Genomic DNA, 18,626 nt, shown 5'->3' with positions numbered 1-18,626 from the left:
TCCCCATTTGTGGAATGCTCTTGGCAAGGAGGCTTGCTAGCAACTACATTACACATATTTAGGCACCGGGGAAAACATTTCTCTCCAACCAGGCCTTTGGCTGTTTAACATCCTTTGGCATTTTAAATGTTTTTCTTGGAGTGGAGTTATTGGTTTGTTCGTGTTCTATTATGCATTTTGTGTTCTCATTTTGTATTTTTGTGTTGTGAACTAATCAACGTAATCTAGAACTTTGAAAGAAACTTATTATTGTCTTTTGCCAAGGTGCATATTTAAATGTATGGCTTTCAAAACTTTCTAACATAATATTGCTGCTTGGAAGCATGAATGATTTAAATAAGGGTACTGTATTCAAATGACCAGATAGTATTTTCTGTACATCACAGCTGTCAGTCTGCTGTCTTGGCAGATTATATCAATGTATCTGTGGTAGAATTTTAATATCAGACAGATTCTCAGGACGTGTCCACTTACATTTTGGTATTCTCAAATGTGCATCATATATTGGAGCAGCTAGAGGAAATGCTGACCTGTTACTCAGTATTGAAGGAAAGCCATTTATCTTGTTTCAAAATCCCTCTTTGCAACCTCCAGAACATCCTTGTAATGTAATGTTTTTAAAAACTTAAGGAGACTTAACATGGATATTAGAACTGTAGACAGCAGAACAGTAAAAGAAAAGGAAAAAAGCCCAGTAAAATGCAGCAGTAAAGTAAAACCAGATTTAAGCAAGATTTTAGAAATCCTGGAAGCTGGGGGAAGGGGGGGGGAGAGTTCTTCACCTAGAACTGAAAGGACATGAGAACTGCTACTAGATGAGCATATTTGGAGATGGCATTCCAAAAGTGGGACACTACAACTGGGAAGATTATTTCCAGTAGCCTCTTGCCTAACCTCCAGAGTGGACATATCTGGATTAGGGACCTCCAAAGGTGACCTTAACATATGAGCAGGTTTATATGAGGGATGATGATCCTTCAAGTCTGTATGTGGGTCTAGGAACTTACTAATAGGAGGAAGTTTTCGATTTTTTTATCTCTACCTAGGGGAGAAAAAACCCTCAACACTTCAGGAATGCAGCAGGCATTTGCCCTTGTGATAGAACTCCTGCTTAGTCATTCAAATTCTTAAATATTACAGCTATGAAATTAGATTCGGTAAACAACCTTTTAGCCAGGAATGTGAGATAAGAATAAGAGACTTGACTGCTATAATATTTCAGCTTTTGATTGCAATGGAATGAAATCTTGGCTTTGCTTGAGAAATAAAATGATTAAAATGCATATAAGTATACATATTCTCATAGGCTGACCTTCAGAATGGCTTGAAAAACTGCGAGGTTTGTCATAGACGGGCCTTCCATGGATGGAATGAGTTTGATATTGGTGAAGATGAACCACTATGGAAAAAATACATTTCTCAGGTGAGCCTTTCTTCTTCTTTCTGAGGGCTTTAAAAAAAAGATTTTTGAGATTTAGATTTTAGATCTATCAGTTCAAAAGATGTTGATAGAGCCTTTAGTCATTGTGGTATTATCCTGCTGGTCCCAGTTCAAAAGCGGTAGTGTGATTTCTTGCCCTTGAGCAGTAGAAGGAGGAATTAGACGCACTTGTAGGTAAGGGAAATGGCTGCTCGCCCTCTCCACATTTGTAAGAGGACAGTCATCATTGCTTACAAATATAGAGGTGCACACAATCAGTAAAGAGACAACTTCACTAGCTATTTTCAGCTCTTGTGCAAAGTGTCAGCTTGGTAGGGGAGTGTCATAAGCGATTTCTTCAATCTCTGTCATGTGATGAGTTTCAGCTCTCGAGTGAGGTCCCTCTTTGCAAGCGAGGCAAAGACAAGTGAGGACCCTGTATGCTTAGGGTATCAGGGATGGGGTAGGGACTTGCCACTCATTTGATGCCACTGGCATTGTCTTGTAGGTATTCATGCCACTTGTACAACTGCTTTCCAGGCAGGGCTTTAAATAGCAGTAGCCTTGGTAGTTGTGAACAGGGACTTAATTTCCCCGGAAATAATACATTATGTTTCACTGTTGGAAAAGTGTAATATTCCTTGATTTAAAGGGCCTAGGGGAGGAAGAGGAATGAATGTCACTCAGCAAGGGTTGGCCCACCCATGAGGCAAGGTGAGGAGACTGCCTCAGACGGCAGGATACACAGGGGCAGCAGATCTGGCCTCCCAAGGAATGCATCACTCGCTGCTGCTGTTGTGCAGTGGGTGATGCACAGCAGCAGTGGGTGATGCACAGCAGCAGCTGCACCCCTCTCTCTGGAGGGTACATATTCCTATGCAGCCTCTACAGCGGCCTCTTGGTGAATAGGAAGTCCTGCTGCTCTCCTTTTACCCTTGTTACCAATGTAGTTCTTAACTCACCCCCTTTCCCCCCAGTTAGGGGATGGGGACTCCAATTTGTAGTTTGCTGAGGGTACCAAAATGTCTTGGGCTAGTCTTGCATTCAGCCTAAGCGCAACTACTGGACTTATACAAGCAAGAAGTCAAAAGGTGTCGAACTGTCTGATTCATATTTTGAAAAAATAATCTGAAGCTTACACACACACTTTTCTATGAAACCAATTCCCCGGTTTTTAAAGTTTCTTCAGATTATTAATTATTTTTACCCCATTCGTTTGAACTTTAGTCAGAAGAGTTTATTGGGAGTGAAATTGGCAGATATGTTCTCCATTTGAATATTTTCTGTGACATCTTGGGATTTTTAAAAATATTGAAATACAATTAATGGGCATGTCCTAACTGACAGTTGTTTGTGCCATCTGCTGTGGACATTCACACAAGGCACATATGCAGTGCACATCGCATTGAATGCTTTTTTTACTTGCCACTTCCTCCCCACCCACCGACCGGCCTTTCAAAAGATTATGAAGGTCTGGATGGGAAGTCTCATGCTGTTCCTGTTCTTGCCATTTTCCTGTTCAATCTTTGTTTCAATGAATGCTTACACTAGGAGGATGATTCCAAGTCTAAATTTATAAATCGAAACTCTGATTTTATTAAATTTGTTGAATGTAGTATTTTTTCTTCGGATAGTGGTTTAACTGTTTTGAGGTGTTAACATTGTTTAAAGCCTCTCATCTTTGTAGTAATAAAGGAAGCCTTTTAAAACTTGGGCATCTTTCAACCTATAAAAAAGTTTGTACTTGCACCTCTTATGGACCTCCTCTCTTTTAAGACATTAGGGCCCAGTATCCCATGACTGTAGCTTGGTACAGAATACACTGAATTTACCAGTTTGCCAAAAGGAGCTCTGTTATCAGTTATTTCAACACACTTCTGAAAAAAATGTTTTCTTTTTCTTTGCAGTTTAAAAATCCCCTTATTATGCTTCTCCTGGCTTCTGCAGTCTTCAGTGTTTTAATGCATCAGTTTGATGATGCTGTCAGTATCACTGTGGTAAGTAAAATCCTAAGATTTCCTCCCCCCCCCCCTTTATTATTATATGCTGGATATTTATTCAGTCTTGGGCTTCCAGTCAATTACCCGGTGAGGAGTAGAAACCAGCCAAGTGTCTTAGATGCTTTGTAGTAATACTTAATAATCTATTTCCTTTTCAGTTCCTTATTTGTTTCATATGAATGGGAGCCTGTGAGGCATTTCCCACACCCAAGCCCTTTTGCCTTTCCCACACAATGACCCCAAACTCTTGACTATTCCTCACAGTGTACTTCTCTTTTTATAAACACTAGTCTGTGTTGTTGGATTGAAAAATCCACCTGCTCATCCCTCTCCACACTTAGAGACCAGATGGAAATTTGTTCAGTGCTATATATTTGGTTACTTTGAAAAATATGTTTTATCTCCCTGTTGTGTACCAGCTGGCATAGACTTCTTCCTCCTTCTTAAGCTAAAAAAAGAATGTAGTAAAAATGGGTATTGTAGCTACTAATTGATCAGCTGCTACAATTTAGAGTGGGGTGGATCACCTTGGTTGGGACACCAGTTGGTGGGGTTATATGTCATGGTGCTGTCCTGACTTTGGAATACACTCCTCAACAAGATAAACTGGTGCCAATATTGCAATATTTTCGGTGCTGCGTTAAGATCTTCCTATTCATCATTCATTCAAGGTAGCATTTTAATGGGAGCTGTGTTTTTCTTGCTGTTTTTCAGTTTTGTGTGTTTAAAGGTAAAGTTAAAGGGACCCCTGACCATTAGGTCCAGTCATGGCCGACTGGGGTTGCGACGCTCATCTCGCTTTATTGGCTGAGGGAGCCGGTATACAGCTTCTGGGTCATGTGGCCAGCATGACTAAGCCGCTTCTGGCGAACCAGAGCAGCGCACGGAAACGCCGAATATATAAATTGAACACACGCACATGCATGTAGTGCTTGATACACTATTTGTGTGTTTAGTCTGCCTTTTATTTTGTTTGTTAGTTTTTGGAATTTACTACCACAAAAGGGACGTGGGTGGCGCTGTGGGTTAAACCACAGAGCCTAGGGCTTTCCAATCAGAAGGTCGGTGGTTCGAATCCCCGTGACGGGGTGAGCTCCCGTTGCTTGGTCCCTGCTCCTGCCAACCTAGCAGTTCGAAAGCACATCAAAGTGCAGTTAGATAAATAGGTACCGCTCCAGCGGGAAGGTCAATGGCATTTCCGTGTCTTGCTCTGGTTTGCCAGAAGCGGCTTAGTCATGCTGGCCACATGACCCAGAAGCTCCCTCGGCCAATAAAATGAGATGAGCGTCCTTTTACTTTTACCACAAAATTAGTAGTGATGGGCCATCAGCATGGATGGCTTTAAAAGATTAGGCATATTCATGGAGGATAAGGATGTCTGAACTCCAGTAGCAGTATGTCTCTGAACACCAAGTGCTGGAGATTCTGAGTAGGGAGAATGCTGTTGCTCTCATGTCCTGCTTGTGGACTACCTGTGGCCATCTGGTTGGCCACAGGTACTAGATATGTCTTTAGTCTGAACCAGTAGATCTCATCTTGTGGTTGGGGTTTTTACCCTCCTTTTGTATTTCTAAATTTCGTGAATAGTTCTGGCCATACTTCTGTACATCACCCTGAAATCTCCTTAATAAATATTTTAAATAAATAAATAAGGGGGATTCTTCATGGTGCCCAAGTGGTAACTTTATGTTTTCCCCTCCCAGCAATATTTGCATTGTTTTTAATGGGCTGCATGCCAAGCAACAGGCTGAAAACAATGTGTACGTTATTTATTGTTCTCTCCTTTCTTCTAGAAACATAGCTAATTGTTCTGTATAAGGCCAAAGCAATTTAAGGCACCTTTTAATTACATGGTTTCCTATTAAACAGGAAGACCTGTAACGGCAGTTTTAATATAGTTTAAATCGAGGCTAGAATACATGGCTGAAACATAATTTGCCTGGTCAGGATGATGATTCAGCTCACATCCTAGAATTACTGGCACTGGGAGATGCCCGTGGAGTATAGCTTCATAAGAATGGATAAATGTTACAAAGCAGAAAGAAATGCAGACTAGAAGGCTTTGAATGTCAAGATGAACTGATTTTCACTTGCTTTTTTGTGCTAAAAGTCTGAAGTGACATTTGTAACTACTCTTTATACTGTCTGGTTCTAATCCTGGATTATTAAAATACCTTTACAGCGCTAATCTTTTTAAACCTAAAAGTTAAGCATGGATTGCCTAGCCGAAAACGCAGTCCGTACCATTGATCCTTTCAGTAGAGAGGCTCAATTCCTAAATGTTAAGTACGTATTCTTCAGAGCAATGCAGAAACATTGGCAGTACAAAGGGGGGGATGTATGTGACTATAGAGTTTCTTTGAGTAGTTTTTGCTGCTGCCTAAATGGAACTGTTGGAAACCATGCTTAGATGTTTAAAGCAACCTGTTGCTGCCTTGCTCATGGAGCTGGCAGTGGGGGACGGGCAAATAACCAGGCTTTTGATTCTTAGAATAATATGCGAAATCATTAAGGCTTAATTGACTTGACTTCGTGAGCCGACAATAAATAAAATAACATCTAGACTCTTGGAAGCAGAGAGGGTATTAACCTGCCAAAAAGTCACTTATGTAGTTGAATGTAGGAAAATAAAAACTGAACAAAAAAGATGCATGGTGTGTGACAACGCAGTCTGAAAGATTCCAATGCTAATTTATTAGACATTCAATAATTTCATGACATTGTCATACACAGTGAAAACAAAAAAAAAATTTTCCCTTCCAGTAGCACCTTAAAGACCAACTAAGTTAGTTCTTGGTATGAGCTTTCGTGTGCATGCACACTTCTTCAGATACACTGAAACAGAAGTTGCCAGATCCTTCTATATAGTGAGAAGGTGGGGAGGGGTATTACTCAGAAGGGTGGTGGGAATGGGTGATTGGCAGATAGCTGTGATGAGCCTGTTGACGACTCTTAACGACTGCAATAGGTCTTACAGGAAAAAGCAAGGGGTGAGAAGGTGAAAAATGGCTTTGTCATGTATAATGAGATAAGAATCCAATGTCTTTGTTCAGACCAGGTCTCTCCATGGTTTTAAGTTTGGTAATGAGTTGCAATTCAGCAGCTTCTCTTTCCAGTCTATTTTCCCCTTGCTTTTTCCTGTAAGACCTATTGCAACTAATTTTTTTTTGTTTTGACTATGGCAGACCAACACGGCTACCTATCTGTAACTCATACACAGTGGTTTGCTTGCCTGTCACACATTAAAGCTTGACTTAGAAGTCTGGCATGGAAATGGCGGTGGAGCAGGGTGGGGCTCTTCCTACTTCCCAGGTTTGTTTGTTTTTATCTCCCAGAACCTTAGTAAGAAAAAAGAAATGATTGAAAGCTATTGCCTGTGTTCGTCGTTCCTCAATTTAGTCTTAAATAGTATATTGTACCTGATTCAAGTAGCATGTAATCTGCATGTTTGATTTAAATGTTGACAAGGCAGTTTGTTTTCGTAAACATTTTTTCTTCATCCATACAGGCAATACTTATTGTTGTTACGGTTGCCTTTGTTCAGGTAAGGTGTTTTTCATTCACTTTACCCAAGAGCCATTTTTGTAGAAAAGCTGTATTTATTACACTTAAAGCAATTTAAAAGCATTTAGGCTAGGTTTTTTTCCTCAGGCACGGGTGGGAAACCTCCTGCTTATGTTGTAATTAGGCCCAGCTTAGGTCCACTTTGGCCTGGAAGGTATTGCCCACAAACCACATCCATCTGACGTCCTATGTGGGCTCCCAGTTGTTCCTTTGAAAGCTGGGCTCTTTTATCAGCCCAGCTGGGATTGCTGAAAACTTCCTAGTGCAGCTGAGGGGACCGGAGGAAGCAGCCCAGATTAAAAGTACTTCCTCCAAAAGGAACCTTTCCTTCTCTCTACTGAGGAAAGATACAGTTTAGAGGAAGCACCTCCGCAGAGGGAAAAAATGCTCTATTTTAAAATTAGGATGTTGGCTCATTGACAGGAGGGCAGTTCAACCCACCTGTCAATTTGACTCCTGCTGCAAACTAGCTCTCAACTTTCAAGCCTCCAATGGGAAACAGAAAAATATCACATCAGTAGTTAGGATTCAACAAGTTAGGTTCCCCCCACCCCTTTTTAATATTAATATGAGTATTATACAGGTAGTATGTATTTATATAGAATGTAAACATGCCATAGAGGGAAGGGGGAGCCCAGGGAGCAAGTCTGTACAGTGGTACCTCAAGTTACATACGCTTCAGATTACAGACTCCGCTAACCCAGATATAGTACCTTGGGTTAAGAACTTTGCTTAAGGATGAGAACAAAAATCACGCGCCAGCGGCATGGCGGCAGTGGGAGGCCCCATTAGCTAAAGTGGTGCTTCAGGTTAAGAACAGTTTCAGGTCAAGAACAGATCTCCAGAACGAATTAAGTTCATAACCAGAGGTACCACTGTGTTTTAAAAAAGACACAACAGTAATGCTACACCGTGGAAAGAGATAGCTCCTCCTTTTTTGTGGGGGGAGCTCCTCAATGTGTGACCCAACCAGGAACATGTTTGGACCCATAGTTTGAGAAGCACTGATTTAGGTGCACATGTCCGAGAGTGGCATTGATGCTGTAAGCCAGATAGTTTGCTGGGTATCCTAATGCCTGCCACCCCATAATTAATAAATTTAGGAAGAAGCTATCAATCGGTTTCAGAAAAAAGTGTGATGGATTCTTGGAGTTTAATCAGTTCACTTTCATGTGCCATGAGCTTTCATAAGGAGCAGCTTATTCATTATGCACTAGACATTGCCTGTAACAACTTCTATGGAAATGTAAACAATAGGCTCTTGGAAACATGTTACAGATGTGCTAAGAGACAGACTGTATTTTTTGTAGTTGAGCAATGTTTTGTTCTTTTCACTGGAGAAGAGTGTAACATCGCAAATCATTGTAGACTTTCCCATACGATGGGGCAATCCAACTGGTGGATTACTTCAGTATGTTATGGTTTGCTCTGTGGAGCTATTGCAGTGCTGAAGTGTTTCCAGGTAGCAGTTCTTTTGGAATCTAGTCAAGAGAGGAGTGAGTAGCAGACAGACTTGATATAGTGCATATGCAGTGAAAATGATTACCAGCGGACCCCATGAAAGGGAGGGTGGAAGTCTGAGAATTCGAAGAATTCTATATCTTTGGAATTTTTTTTTATTTTTTTGTGAATGTAAAACTAAATTGTAAAACCAATATTTTTTTAAAATGAAAAATACAGGATTGATATAGTGCGGTTTGAGAACTATTTTAATTTTCTTCTTGTTGTGCACCTCCAGGAATACCGTTCTGAAAAATCTCTAGAAGAGCTGAGTAAACTTGTACCTCCAGAATGTCACTGGTATGGACCAGCTTATTTTTAGACTTTACCCTAAATGAATAACCTTCAGTATCACTAATCTGATGTGGCTGAAGATGCCTTTATGATTTCACGTGATGCCAAATGATTGTATCTACGTAGCTAGTTTCTTTCTTTAAGCTTTTGATAAGATTGTCAAATAGAACTGCTTAGCTGAAGATCATGTTCACATGAAGGATGATATAAAAAATCTTAAATAAGTAATAGATAATGTTTCAGTAAACAGCTGGGATTCAGTCATCTGTTTCTGTGTCACTGAGGGGGATGGTGGATGCAGATACTAGAAACCATATAAGAGCTTGCCTTTTGGAAAGGAAAATTACCATGTGTGCTGAAAACAGCAAAAACATAGCCTGTTTTTATTGGGGATGGGGTTTGATATATTTATAGTGTATTGCTGTTTAGTTTTTTTATTTAATATTTTACATTTCCTTGTGTGCCTGTGAGCTGAGAAGCACCTCATAAATATTTTATATAAAGAAGTACTGCAAGACCTTCAAAGAGAAATGAGGCTTTTTGAGGCTTTCTTATTCATATGTAAATGACTTCTTGGATCATAGCTATTAATTTACACTATTAACTGCATATATATTTTTACTGAGTAGTGTTCTGTAAATCTCCTCCCCACATTTGGCTTCATGCCCCTAGTTGGTATAGCAGATTTAATTAAAACTCTGAAGATGGTATATTTTTAGGAAAATGGAAATTGGCCTCACATAACTGTGTAAAAAGGTAGCATGCTAGAGTGTAATTTCAAGACTCAGAATTGAAAACACCACTTCCAAAAGAACTTTATTAAAGGTACAGTACTTACATTGGCATTTTGCTTTCCCCCATGCTAATATAGAACTGCCACCTTCAGTTTGACTTGAAATGGAAAAAATGACATCTAAAGGGAGAAAGTTCTTTGAACATAGCGGATCAAGCATATTTTATCCAATTAGATCTGCAAGGGCTAGCTGAAGATTATAGTTCTTTGTGATGTGATGCAGTGGTCTTCATTAGTTATTGTAACATATTTCATTCTCTGCAGTGTTCGAGAAGGCAGGGTGGAGCATACACTTGCAAGAGACTTGGTTCCAGGTGATACTGTCTGCCTGTCAGTGGGAGACAGAGTTCCTGCTGACCTGCGACTGTTTGAGGTGCGTAGTCATTAATAACACGCTAAACTGTAATTTGGATTCTGGGATCTAGCAGGTATGTATTAAAAGGTAAAGGTAAAGGTACCGCTGCCCGTACGGGCCAGTCTTGACAGACTCTAGGGTTGTGCGCTCATCTCACTCTAGAGGCCGGGAGCCAGCGCTGTCCGAAGACACTTCCGGGTCACGTGGCCAGCGTGACGAAGCTGCTCCGGCGAACCGGCACCAGAGCAGCACACGGAACGCCGTTTACCTTCCCGCTAGAAAGCGGTACCTATTTATCTACTTGTACTTAATTGTGCTTTCGAACTGCTAGGTGGGCAGGAGCTGAGACCGAACGACGGGAGCTCACCCCGCCGCGGGGATTCGAACCGCCGACCATGCGATTGGCAAGTCCTAGGCGCTGAGGTTTTACCCACAGCGCCACCCGCGTCCCTGATATGTATTAATCTTAGACATTTAATAATATAGATTCACACGCTAACTTTGCCGAACAATAATGTGGGCCTAGAGAAGATCTGATTTCACATTACATCTTATCACTAGAGTTTTTGTGAAATAATACCATAAGGCAAAAGGGCTAACTTGTGAGCAGGTTATATGCCCTCTGGTAACTGACTGTAATATATTTCATCCACTAGTGCAAAGGCCACCTGACATGTCAACAGGAGCAAGTTGGCACGACATAAATGTCATTCTTTGTATGACTAACCAGAGACCACAAGATGGTTATCTATTTAGGATTTTTAAAAATATAACTGAAGGGGGTAGCCAGTTGCACTAGCTATAACTATGAATGAGGAAATATGCTGAATTCCAAGTACACTACTAAATTTGGTGGCTGTGGACACTCTGCCCTGTCTGAAATATGCAATAATGCTAATTCAAAGATTTCCAAGCAGCTTTTCTTAATTTCGAACAATTCCATCATGTTAATGGGCTGACTCATCATGAATTTGGTAGCAGCAATATATTGTTGCTTATTCACCCCTGAAAATGTGAAATAATTGGAGAGGTGAGGTTTGTTTCCTGAAGCAACAGAGCATCCTATATAATTCATGCCCATTATTCTACCCACGTATAGGTTCATTTTTGTCCCTGAAGCTGTAGGTAAGGAATTGGGAACCTCCATGTGTCTCTCCATGTGTTGTCGGAATCCAATTCCCCTCAGTCCTAGCCAGCATGGCCAATGGTCAGGGGTGATGAGAGTTATAGTCCCAACAACATATGGAGGGCCACAGGTTCCCCATAACTTCTATAGGGAAACTGCTGGCTCCCAAGCTATGGCACATCACTGTCTGGCCCACAGCCTCTCCTCCATGATTCCTCTGTGCTACCCCTGGACCGAGAACAAGGAAAGTGTTCCCCAATGGGAGTTGTCATCTCAAGGCATGTCAAGTGTAGCTCTTTATTTGTGTGGTATGGCTGAATTCTAAATATATAATTGAGCATGGAATATAAAGCGTACTATATAAAGCCAATTCTGTATTTCAAAAATGCAACTTAAAGTAGTCAAATGTATAGTCCAGAGGCAGTTGTATAAACATAGGCCATGGATCCTCTGGGCACTCCAAGTAGGGACTACTTTCTTCAAACAGTTAACCCCATGCTGCGTTGTAAGCTGTTTTTGAAACTCTTTCTTTTCAAAAGCAGTGTGATTACTGTTTGTGTTCAGCCTGTAACATGCATAAACTCCTAAAATGAAAGTTCAGTAGGGTCTCAAAATACCAAGCATGTCCACTAATATTTCAGAACCACCTTTCTAACTTGGGGTTCTCAGATGTTTTAGTGCTACAACTCTTCATCATCCCTGTAACTGGTTACTGGTTGGCATTATGGCATAAACTTCCAAATCTCCTCTTGATACAGTGTCTCTGGAGAGATGACTTCCCTAGCCCCTGGGCAAAAATATTACATGGGAAACTTGTGTCCCTAGGACTATCTCCATCTGAACTATTAAAATTGGATTTAATTTCTGCCAAGAGAATTATAACCCACAAATTAGAGGAGATGGATTTACAATTTAACATTGCGACAGGTGGTGGCACCTGTTCGCTGATAAACCTTGGCTTAACACCACCAACGAAACTTCCATCTTATTTAACTACCTTATCTGTGGTGACGCACAGGTATGCCTTTATAAAGGCTAGATTCAATGTTTTCCCATCAAACGTGTTGGGTAACAGACTCTCCAAAGGACAGATCTCACTCCTCTGTGACTGTAAAAGTGGATCTATAGAATCGTGATACCATATAATCTTCTGTTGTCCATTATATTCGGCTTCACGGTCCAAGTTTCTGGCCCCATATTTATCGAGAATTGCTGACAGACCTCAGGAAGCCCAAATAATATACTTATTAAACGACGAAGATGCAAGTAGATCCCTTGCAGTCGCTAGATACCTGATTAATGTTTTATTTCAAAAGAGGAGAAATGGATCACTGTATGACTCTGACAGCTTAGCTAAACTTAAGTACCATCAATAAGTGCCAGAACTAAGACGCATACCCCCCAAAATCTGATGGATTTGAATTGCAGTTTACATAGAGGGAGCTTATTGTGTATAGTGTTTACTTAACTGAAGTAAAATTGGTTTTATATGGGTGTTTTAATTTGGAAGCGTTTAAATTGTATTGTTTATGGATAAATTTTGATGTATTGTTTTCGATATGGGCCAATGGCCGCAATAAATAAATCTATCTATCTTCATCATCCCTGATCATCACTGGCTGGGGATGATGATGAGGGTTGTAACAGAACAAACCTTTGGGGACCCAAGGTTGGAGAAGGCTGCATTAGAAGATGGAAAATAAAATATAACTGTTTTATCATATCTATTTTTCCCTCAAAGGCCGTGGATCTGTCTATTGACGAATCTAGTCTGACAGGGGAGACAACTCCTTCCTCAAAATGCACTTCTCCTCAGTCAGCTGCTACGAATGGAGACCTCACTTCAAGGAGCAATATTGCTTTCATGGGAACACTTGTTCGATGTGGAAAGGCAAAGGTATTCCTCATACAAGAATACTGAATGTATGCATTTGTAAAAGTTAGGTTGACTGTAAAGGCTACTGATTTGCTACAATTCAGGATATATTTTATTTATACATACATACATACATACATACATACATACATACATTTACACACAGAGAGACACCCCTTAGTAAGTAATAATAATAATAATAGTAATAATAATTTATTATTTATACCCTGCCCATCTGGCTGGGTTTCCCCAGCCACTCTGCGCGGCTTCCAACTGAATATTAAAAACAATACAGCATTAGACATTAAAAACTTCCCTAAAGAGGGCTGCCTTCAGTTGTCTTTTAAAAGTAAAATAGTTGTTTATTGCCTTGACATCTGCTGGGAGGGTGTTCCACAGGGCGGGCGCCACTAGCGAGAAGGCCCTCTGCCTGGTTCCCTGTAACCTTACTTCTCGCAATGAGGGAACCACCAGAAGGCCCTCGGCGCTGAATCTCAGTGTCCGGGCTGAACGATGGGGGTGGAGTACTATCTGAAATGCTGTGGTAATATAGCCTTGGAAAAATGTATTGGTATTAGGGAGGTACGAACATGCCTGTCCCAGCATTCATTCACACTGGTATCTTTTGTTCCACTGCAATTTAATTTGCACAAGCATATTAAATATATGCTTATCTCTGGCATCCGGAGATATTTACAAATCAACTACCTTCCCTATATGCTCCTTTTCAAATTTAGTTAATTTCCAGAGGCTACGATTGCGACTTGCCTGCTAGTTTGATTTCAGAGTTTTATATAAACTTGTATAAACCCTGTTGATATTTTGCTCTTTGTGTCCTGGATTGTATAAATTATTCTTACCATTTAACCACATATAACTCCTTTTTATTTCATTATTCAGAAAATGGTTATGTGTGTGTCTTCTGAAACAACACTGTAGCTAATTTTCATTTTAAAAGAACAATAATGAATCATACATTCTGTTGGGTTGTGAAATTAACACAACAGGAAGTAGATTAAGACTGCAATCCCAACCCCACTTTAATATTTTTTTTCACTTTCAATTTTACAAACAATAACCAAAAACAACAAACAGAATACAAACAGAATATCCCCTTTGACTCCCCCCTTTTTATTATTTTCCCTCTACATCTCCTTGATAACTCCACCCTTTTTATTATTTTCCCTCTACATCTCCTTGATAACTCCAATTATTATAAATCCTTAATCCATAATTCAAATTTTTACTACAAGTTTTCTGCCAGTCCTACTAATGAATGTAGTTGTTTACAATAATTTTTCAAATGCATTATATACTTTCCCCCTTCTTTATTAAAGTTTGATTCTTCCTGGTTCCTGATTCTTCCTGTGAGTTCTGCCATTTCAGCATAGTTCATATCTTCTTACCATTTCTGGGCTAGCAAATTGTCTTCCTTGGGAGAAAGACAATTATACATTAAAGAATATGTAAATAACATCCATAATTTGTGTATCTTTTCACATATAATGTTGCATGCGTTTTAAAAACTCCAAACTTTTTGTTGGAGAGAACCAAGGTGAAAATAATTCATAACAATAATCTTGCGTTGTGGTGGGAGTTGAAAGGGCAGCTGAAAGGAAATCCTATTGATAGTTCATTTTTCAGTGGATTCCTCCAACATCCCTGATTTGCACTGTAGGTTCACAACACCTGCACTCTGCTACCACTTATAATTAAAAAGTGAATGCATGATAACTTGAAGAAATATTTAATCATTATAAAGGTACTTTGTAGACAATGCTAAAAAGTCAGTGCAAATAAGAGTTTGGCCTCAGTTATACAAGGGTTGGGCAGAAGTGGTTTCTAGGCTAATTCCTGGTATGTCACTGGTTGCTTGGATTCATATGAAGAATGTGAACTCGGCCAAGAGTGCTGGGCTAAGTCAACCTTGATCTAATTCTGCAGATTATTTCTTGTGGTCTTAAGCAAAAGTGCATTCTCAGGCTCACTCAACAAATATTAGTCATGCTTCAGCTGTGAGATCTTGAGTATACACCTTGTACTTTTAAACATTTTAGAACTTTGGTGAACCGTTGTATTTCTAGTAAAAACTAGAAGTCAGTCCTCTTGCAAGTTAAATAATAATAGACTTGTTACAACTGTGGAGGGGGGAGAGTAAGCCAGTCCTCTTTGAATTACATTTTGAACTTGTTATGTTTCATTTCCTAGGGGATAGTTATTGGAACTGGAGAAAACTCTGAGTTTGGGGAAGTTTTCAAAATGATGCAAGCAGAAGAAGTAAGTAGTATAGTATTACAAATGAACAACTTAAATCCTGGTTCTTACAAAGTTAGATCATTTTACAGTGTTCACTGTAAGCTGAACAACATGAAGGTAGCATCGAAACCAGAATTAAAAAAAAACAACCTTTCATCATTACACACATATGCTTTAAGTATAGGATTGTGATTAAGTCAATTGTAGACATGCACCCAAAAATTCTACTGAATTTGAAGGGACTACTAATCTGAGTTTAGATTTCCTTTTATATTTGCTAGAATAACACTTTTCTATGTTTTCTGTTCTCATTTGCAAGATATCTTGGTGCTCACTGCAATATTCTCTGCAAACAGAGTTAATAAAATTATCCCAAAAGTTTGTGCATTCACGATGGGCTGAAATGCCTGCATTTTGTGAACAAATGCAGCCTTTGAAGTCTTCCCCCCCCCCCCGCAATGTAATTTAACCTTTGTGAAAAGCCAAATATTCAGGGCAGATGTGAAATGGCTTTTGTGTAGGAAGTCTTATTGACGATGACAGAATTATTGAGTCTTTCTTCCTTTCACATCTGATTAGTATTTCAGAAAGTATGGAGGATAGAAGAGAAAGAATTGGTACCTGTGGGGTACCACTATAAGTGCATTGCCACTTGCTGAGCTATGCTGAGCTGAGTGCAATGTATTTTTTTATAGCAATTTTATTCTGACTTTTCATTTCAGCTTTAATTTTAAAGGCAGCTTTCAAATAAAGTAATAGAAAACTGTCCCGCAATGCAAAAACACAATACAAAGCTAACAAAACTATAAAATCAGATAGTCCTAGACAAATCTGTTCAACTAAATAAATGTGTTTTAATGTTCTTCTTACCTAGGCTCCAAAGACACCTTTGCAGAGGAGCATGGATCTCTTAGGAAAACAACTGTCCTTGTATTCCTTTGGTATAATTGGTAAGAGAACAACTGTTTTTGTACAGCTCTCTCATCTTGCGCTATTCTAACTGATTAGGGAGATCTTTTAATGTTCAATTTGCTTTTATTCTAGGCATAATTATGCTGGTTGGCTGGTTGCAAGGAAAGCATATCCTTGATATGTTTACCATCGGTGTGAGGTGAGATTCTTAAGTATTATCTCTAATAATACTGAAAAAGTGAATGTCTCAGGCTGAAGTTGTCCTCGCAAAAGTTTACTTGGTTTATGCAAATTAGAGAATCTGCCGTTTGAATCTTACTTTCCTGTGGACTCTTCCCAAATTGGTCTGTTCATTAATAGATATTAACGTATCTTCCAAAATGCATGTTAATGTTACAGAGAGAGAAATTTCAGATTCATCCGTTTACACGGCACATTACAGAGATAAGGAAGTGATAGCAAAGCTAGGCAAATAGTTATATTCCAGTTAACCTTGTCCCTATTCACACAAGTGGATCTTGCTAATCAAAAATAACTCTCTCTAAAGAAAATGGTCATTCCCATCCGCTTTAAAAGCAGCAGCTGCTCCACTTCTAGCAGAGCCATATGCACGCTGTAGAAATTTGCTTGAATTCCACTCACCCCAGTGAGGCCTTCACAGCGATGTTGCATTTAACTTCCGTTGATTGGACTGTATATCTTAGGTTTTCTTTTCTTGCCTTGAAAACACTTTTTCCTCACTGTATCCTTTTGGGACGCCATCTCTCTTGGGAACTGGCTGGTTCTAGGCCATTAGTCCAGGGCAGGGTTGGCTGCTCCCTTCCTTAGTTTACAAGAAACCTTGTTTTCTGCTTCCCTTCCTCTCCCCTTTCCCTCGTTTTTTCCAGTTTGTAAGCCTGTGTGTAGGGACATGGCTTGTTGTAATGGACTGCATGTAAGCTGCTCTGGAAGCCTTTTTGGATGACGAGTGGGGGTATGAATGCTCTTAACAACACATGTTTGCTATGAGCCCGACAGTGCTCTCTTGCCCTTCATTTCTCTTAAGAACTGCTCCATGCTGCAGTAGAATATATCCTGCTATCACTGACTTTTTATATGGCTGTTCTTAGCAAACATATATACACTTTTCAGTAGACTTCAAAGCACCTTATACTGAATCAGAATGCTGGTCTATATAGCCCACCACTGACTATTCCAACTGGCAGCTGATCTCAGGATCTTGCCCAGCTCTTCTGCCTATGATCTTTTTAACTGGAGATGAACTTGGACCTCACACAATGTATGCTAAGGCCCTTCCCCATCTTTATACTGGATGTGGGCAGCTTCATAGGATACCAACTCATGAAATGTGATAATTCTACTTTGTTTTTATTTCTAGTTTGACATAGGTTTACTAATATCTAGGGCTGAAATATTCGGGAGAATATCTTTTAAAATATTCTTTTGCACACTGATTGCTGCCTTTTTACAGTTGGTTCTTTCCCGTAGCTGAGACACAAGTTTTTTGTTTGAAACAAAGGCTGGTATTGCCTTTGAAAGAAGCCATCACGAACTATTTTTTTCGCTCTATAAGACTCACTTTTTCCCTCCTAAAAAGTAAGGGGAAATGTGTGTGCATCTTATGGAGCGAATGCAGGCTGCGCAGCTATCCCAGAAGCCAGAACAACAAGAGGGATCGCTGTGCAGCGATCCCTCTTGTTGCTCTGGCTTCTGAGATTCAGAATATTTTTTTTCTTGTTTTCCTCCTCCGAAAACTAGGTGCATCTTATGGTCTGGTGCGTCTTAGAGCGAAAAATACAGTACATAGGCAACACCAATGTCATGTAGTCAGGCATGATGTCACAAAGTCAAATCAGAGTGAGGACAATGCTGCTTTCACTCACTCTGGATGGGCAAACGTTTTTGCTTTGTTTTGCAGGCCTTTAAAAACAAAGAAACTTAGGATTGTAGACTTCTTCATGATATGAGCCAACTCCCTCATTTTCACTCAGCCCTATAAAGAACACATATTCTGGCCTGGTTTGAACACAATGTTAAACCATATTTTAATATAAATGATAGTGTTAATATGCACAAATTATTTGCTGTTCCTCTGTTCCTGCCTGTACTTCATTGGGGGAGAAAACAAGGCAGAGTATGGCTTTGTTGCGATGTGTGAATCTGGACCTATAGTTTGTTTCTCTCCATGTGTGAAAGTGGCTTCTGTGTTTTAACATGTGCATACAGTTGTGAAAGGAATCACTTAACATGTCCTCTTTAAATTATAGCTTGGCTGTAGCTGCAATCCCTGAAGGGCTGCCTATTGTTGTGACAGTAACGTTGGCTCTTGGTGTGATGAGAATGGTCAAGAAACGGGCCATTGTCAAGAAACTACCAATTGTTGAAACTCTAGGTAAGAATGGCAGTGTGCAGAATTACTCAAGAGTATCTGATGGTCATAATGACAGTATGAATTAATAATTAACCAACATTAGTGTATGTAATCTAGAAATAATTATGCTGAAGCTGATCTTGCAGATGGCATTTAAGG

The 18,626-nt window shown here is 39.8% G+C and overlaps 1 protein-coding gene across 8 annotated transcripts in view; it reads left to right on the top strand.

Annotated features, from left to right (window-relative positions):
* ATP2C1 (ATPase secretory pathway Ca2+ transporting 1) overlaps window positions 1-18,626 on the top strand; it is a 72,152-nt gene that overhangs the window by 36,742 nt on the left and 16,784 nt on the right. For all 8 annotated transcript variants that reach the window (XR_014540105.1, XM_083577715.1, XM_083577714.1 and 5 more), the window contains 10 exons: window positions 1,307-1,423; window positions 3,328-3,417; window positions 6,929-6,964; window positions 8,723-8,784; window positions 9,836-9,944; window positions 12,794-12,949; window positions 15,137-15,205; window positions 16,059-16,134; window positions 16,229-16,295; window positions 18,364-18,488. Coding sequence is in view for 7 of the 8 variants with exons in the window: in XM_083577715.1 (XP_083433841.1) it covers window positions 1,307-1,423; window positions 3,328-3,417; window positions 6,929-6,964; window positions 8,723-8,784; window positions 9,836-9,944; window positions 12,794-12,949; window positions 15,137-15,205; window positions 16,059-16,134; window positions 16,229-16,295; window positions 18,364-18,488 (907 nt within the window). In the remaining variant the exon portion in view is untranslated. The remainder of the gene's footprint in view (window positions 1-1,306; window positions 1,424-3,327; window positions 3,418-6,928; window positions 6,965-8,722; window positions 8,785-9,835; window positions 9,945-12,793; window positions 12,950-15,136; window positions 15,206-16,058; window positions 16,135-16,228; window positions 16,296-18,363; window positions 18,489-18,626) is intronic.

This window comes from Podarcis filfolensis (assembly GCF_964270895.1).
Source record: "Podarcis filfolensis genome assembly, chromosome: 12".
In the NCBI taxonomy this organism is placed as follows: Eukaryota; Metazoa; Chordata; class Lepidosauria; order Squamata; family Lacertidae; genus Podarcis; species Podarcis filfolensis.
Note: the sequence above shows the minus strand (reverse complement) of the source record. Positions and strands in the feature narration are given on the sequence as shown.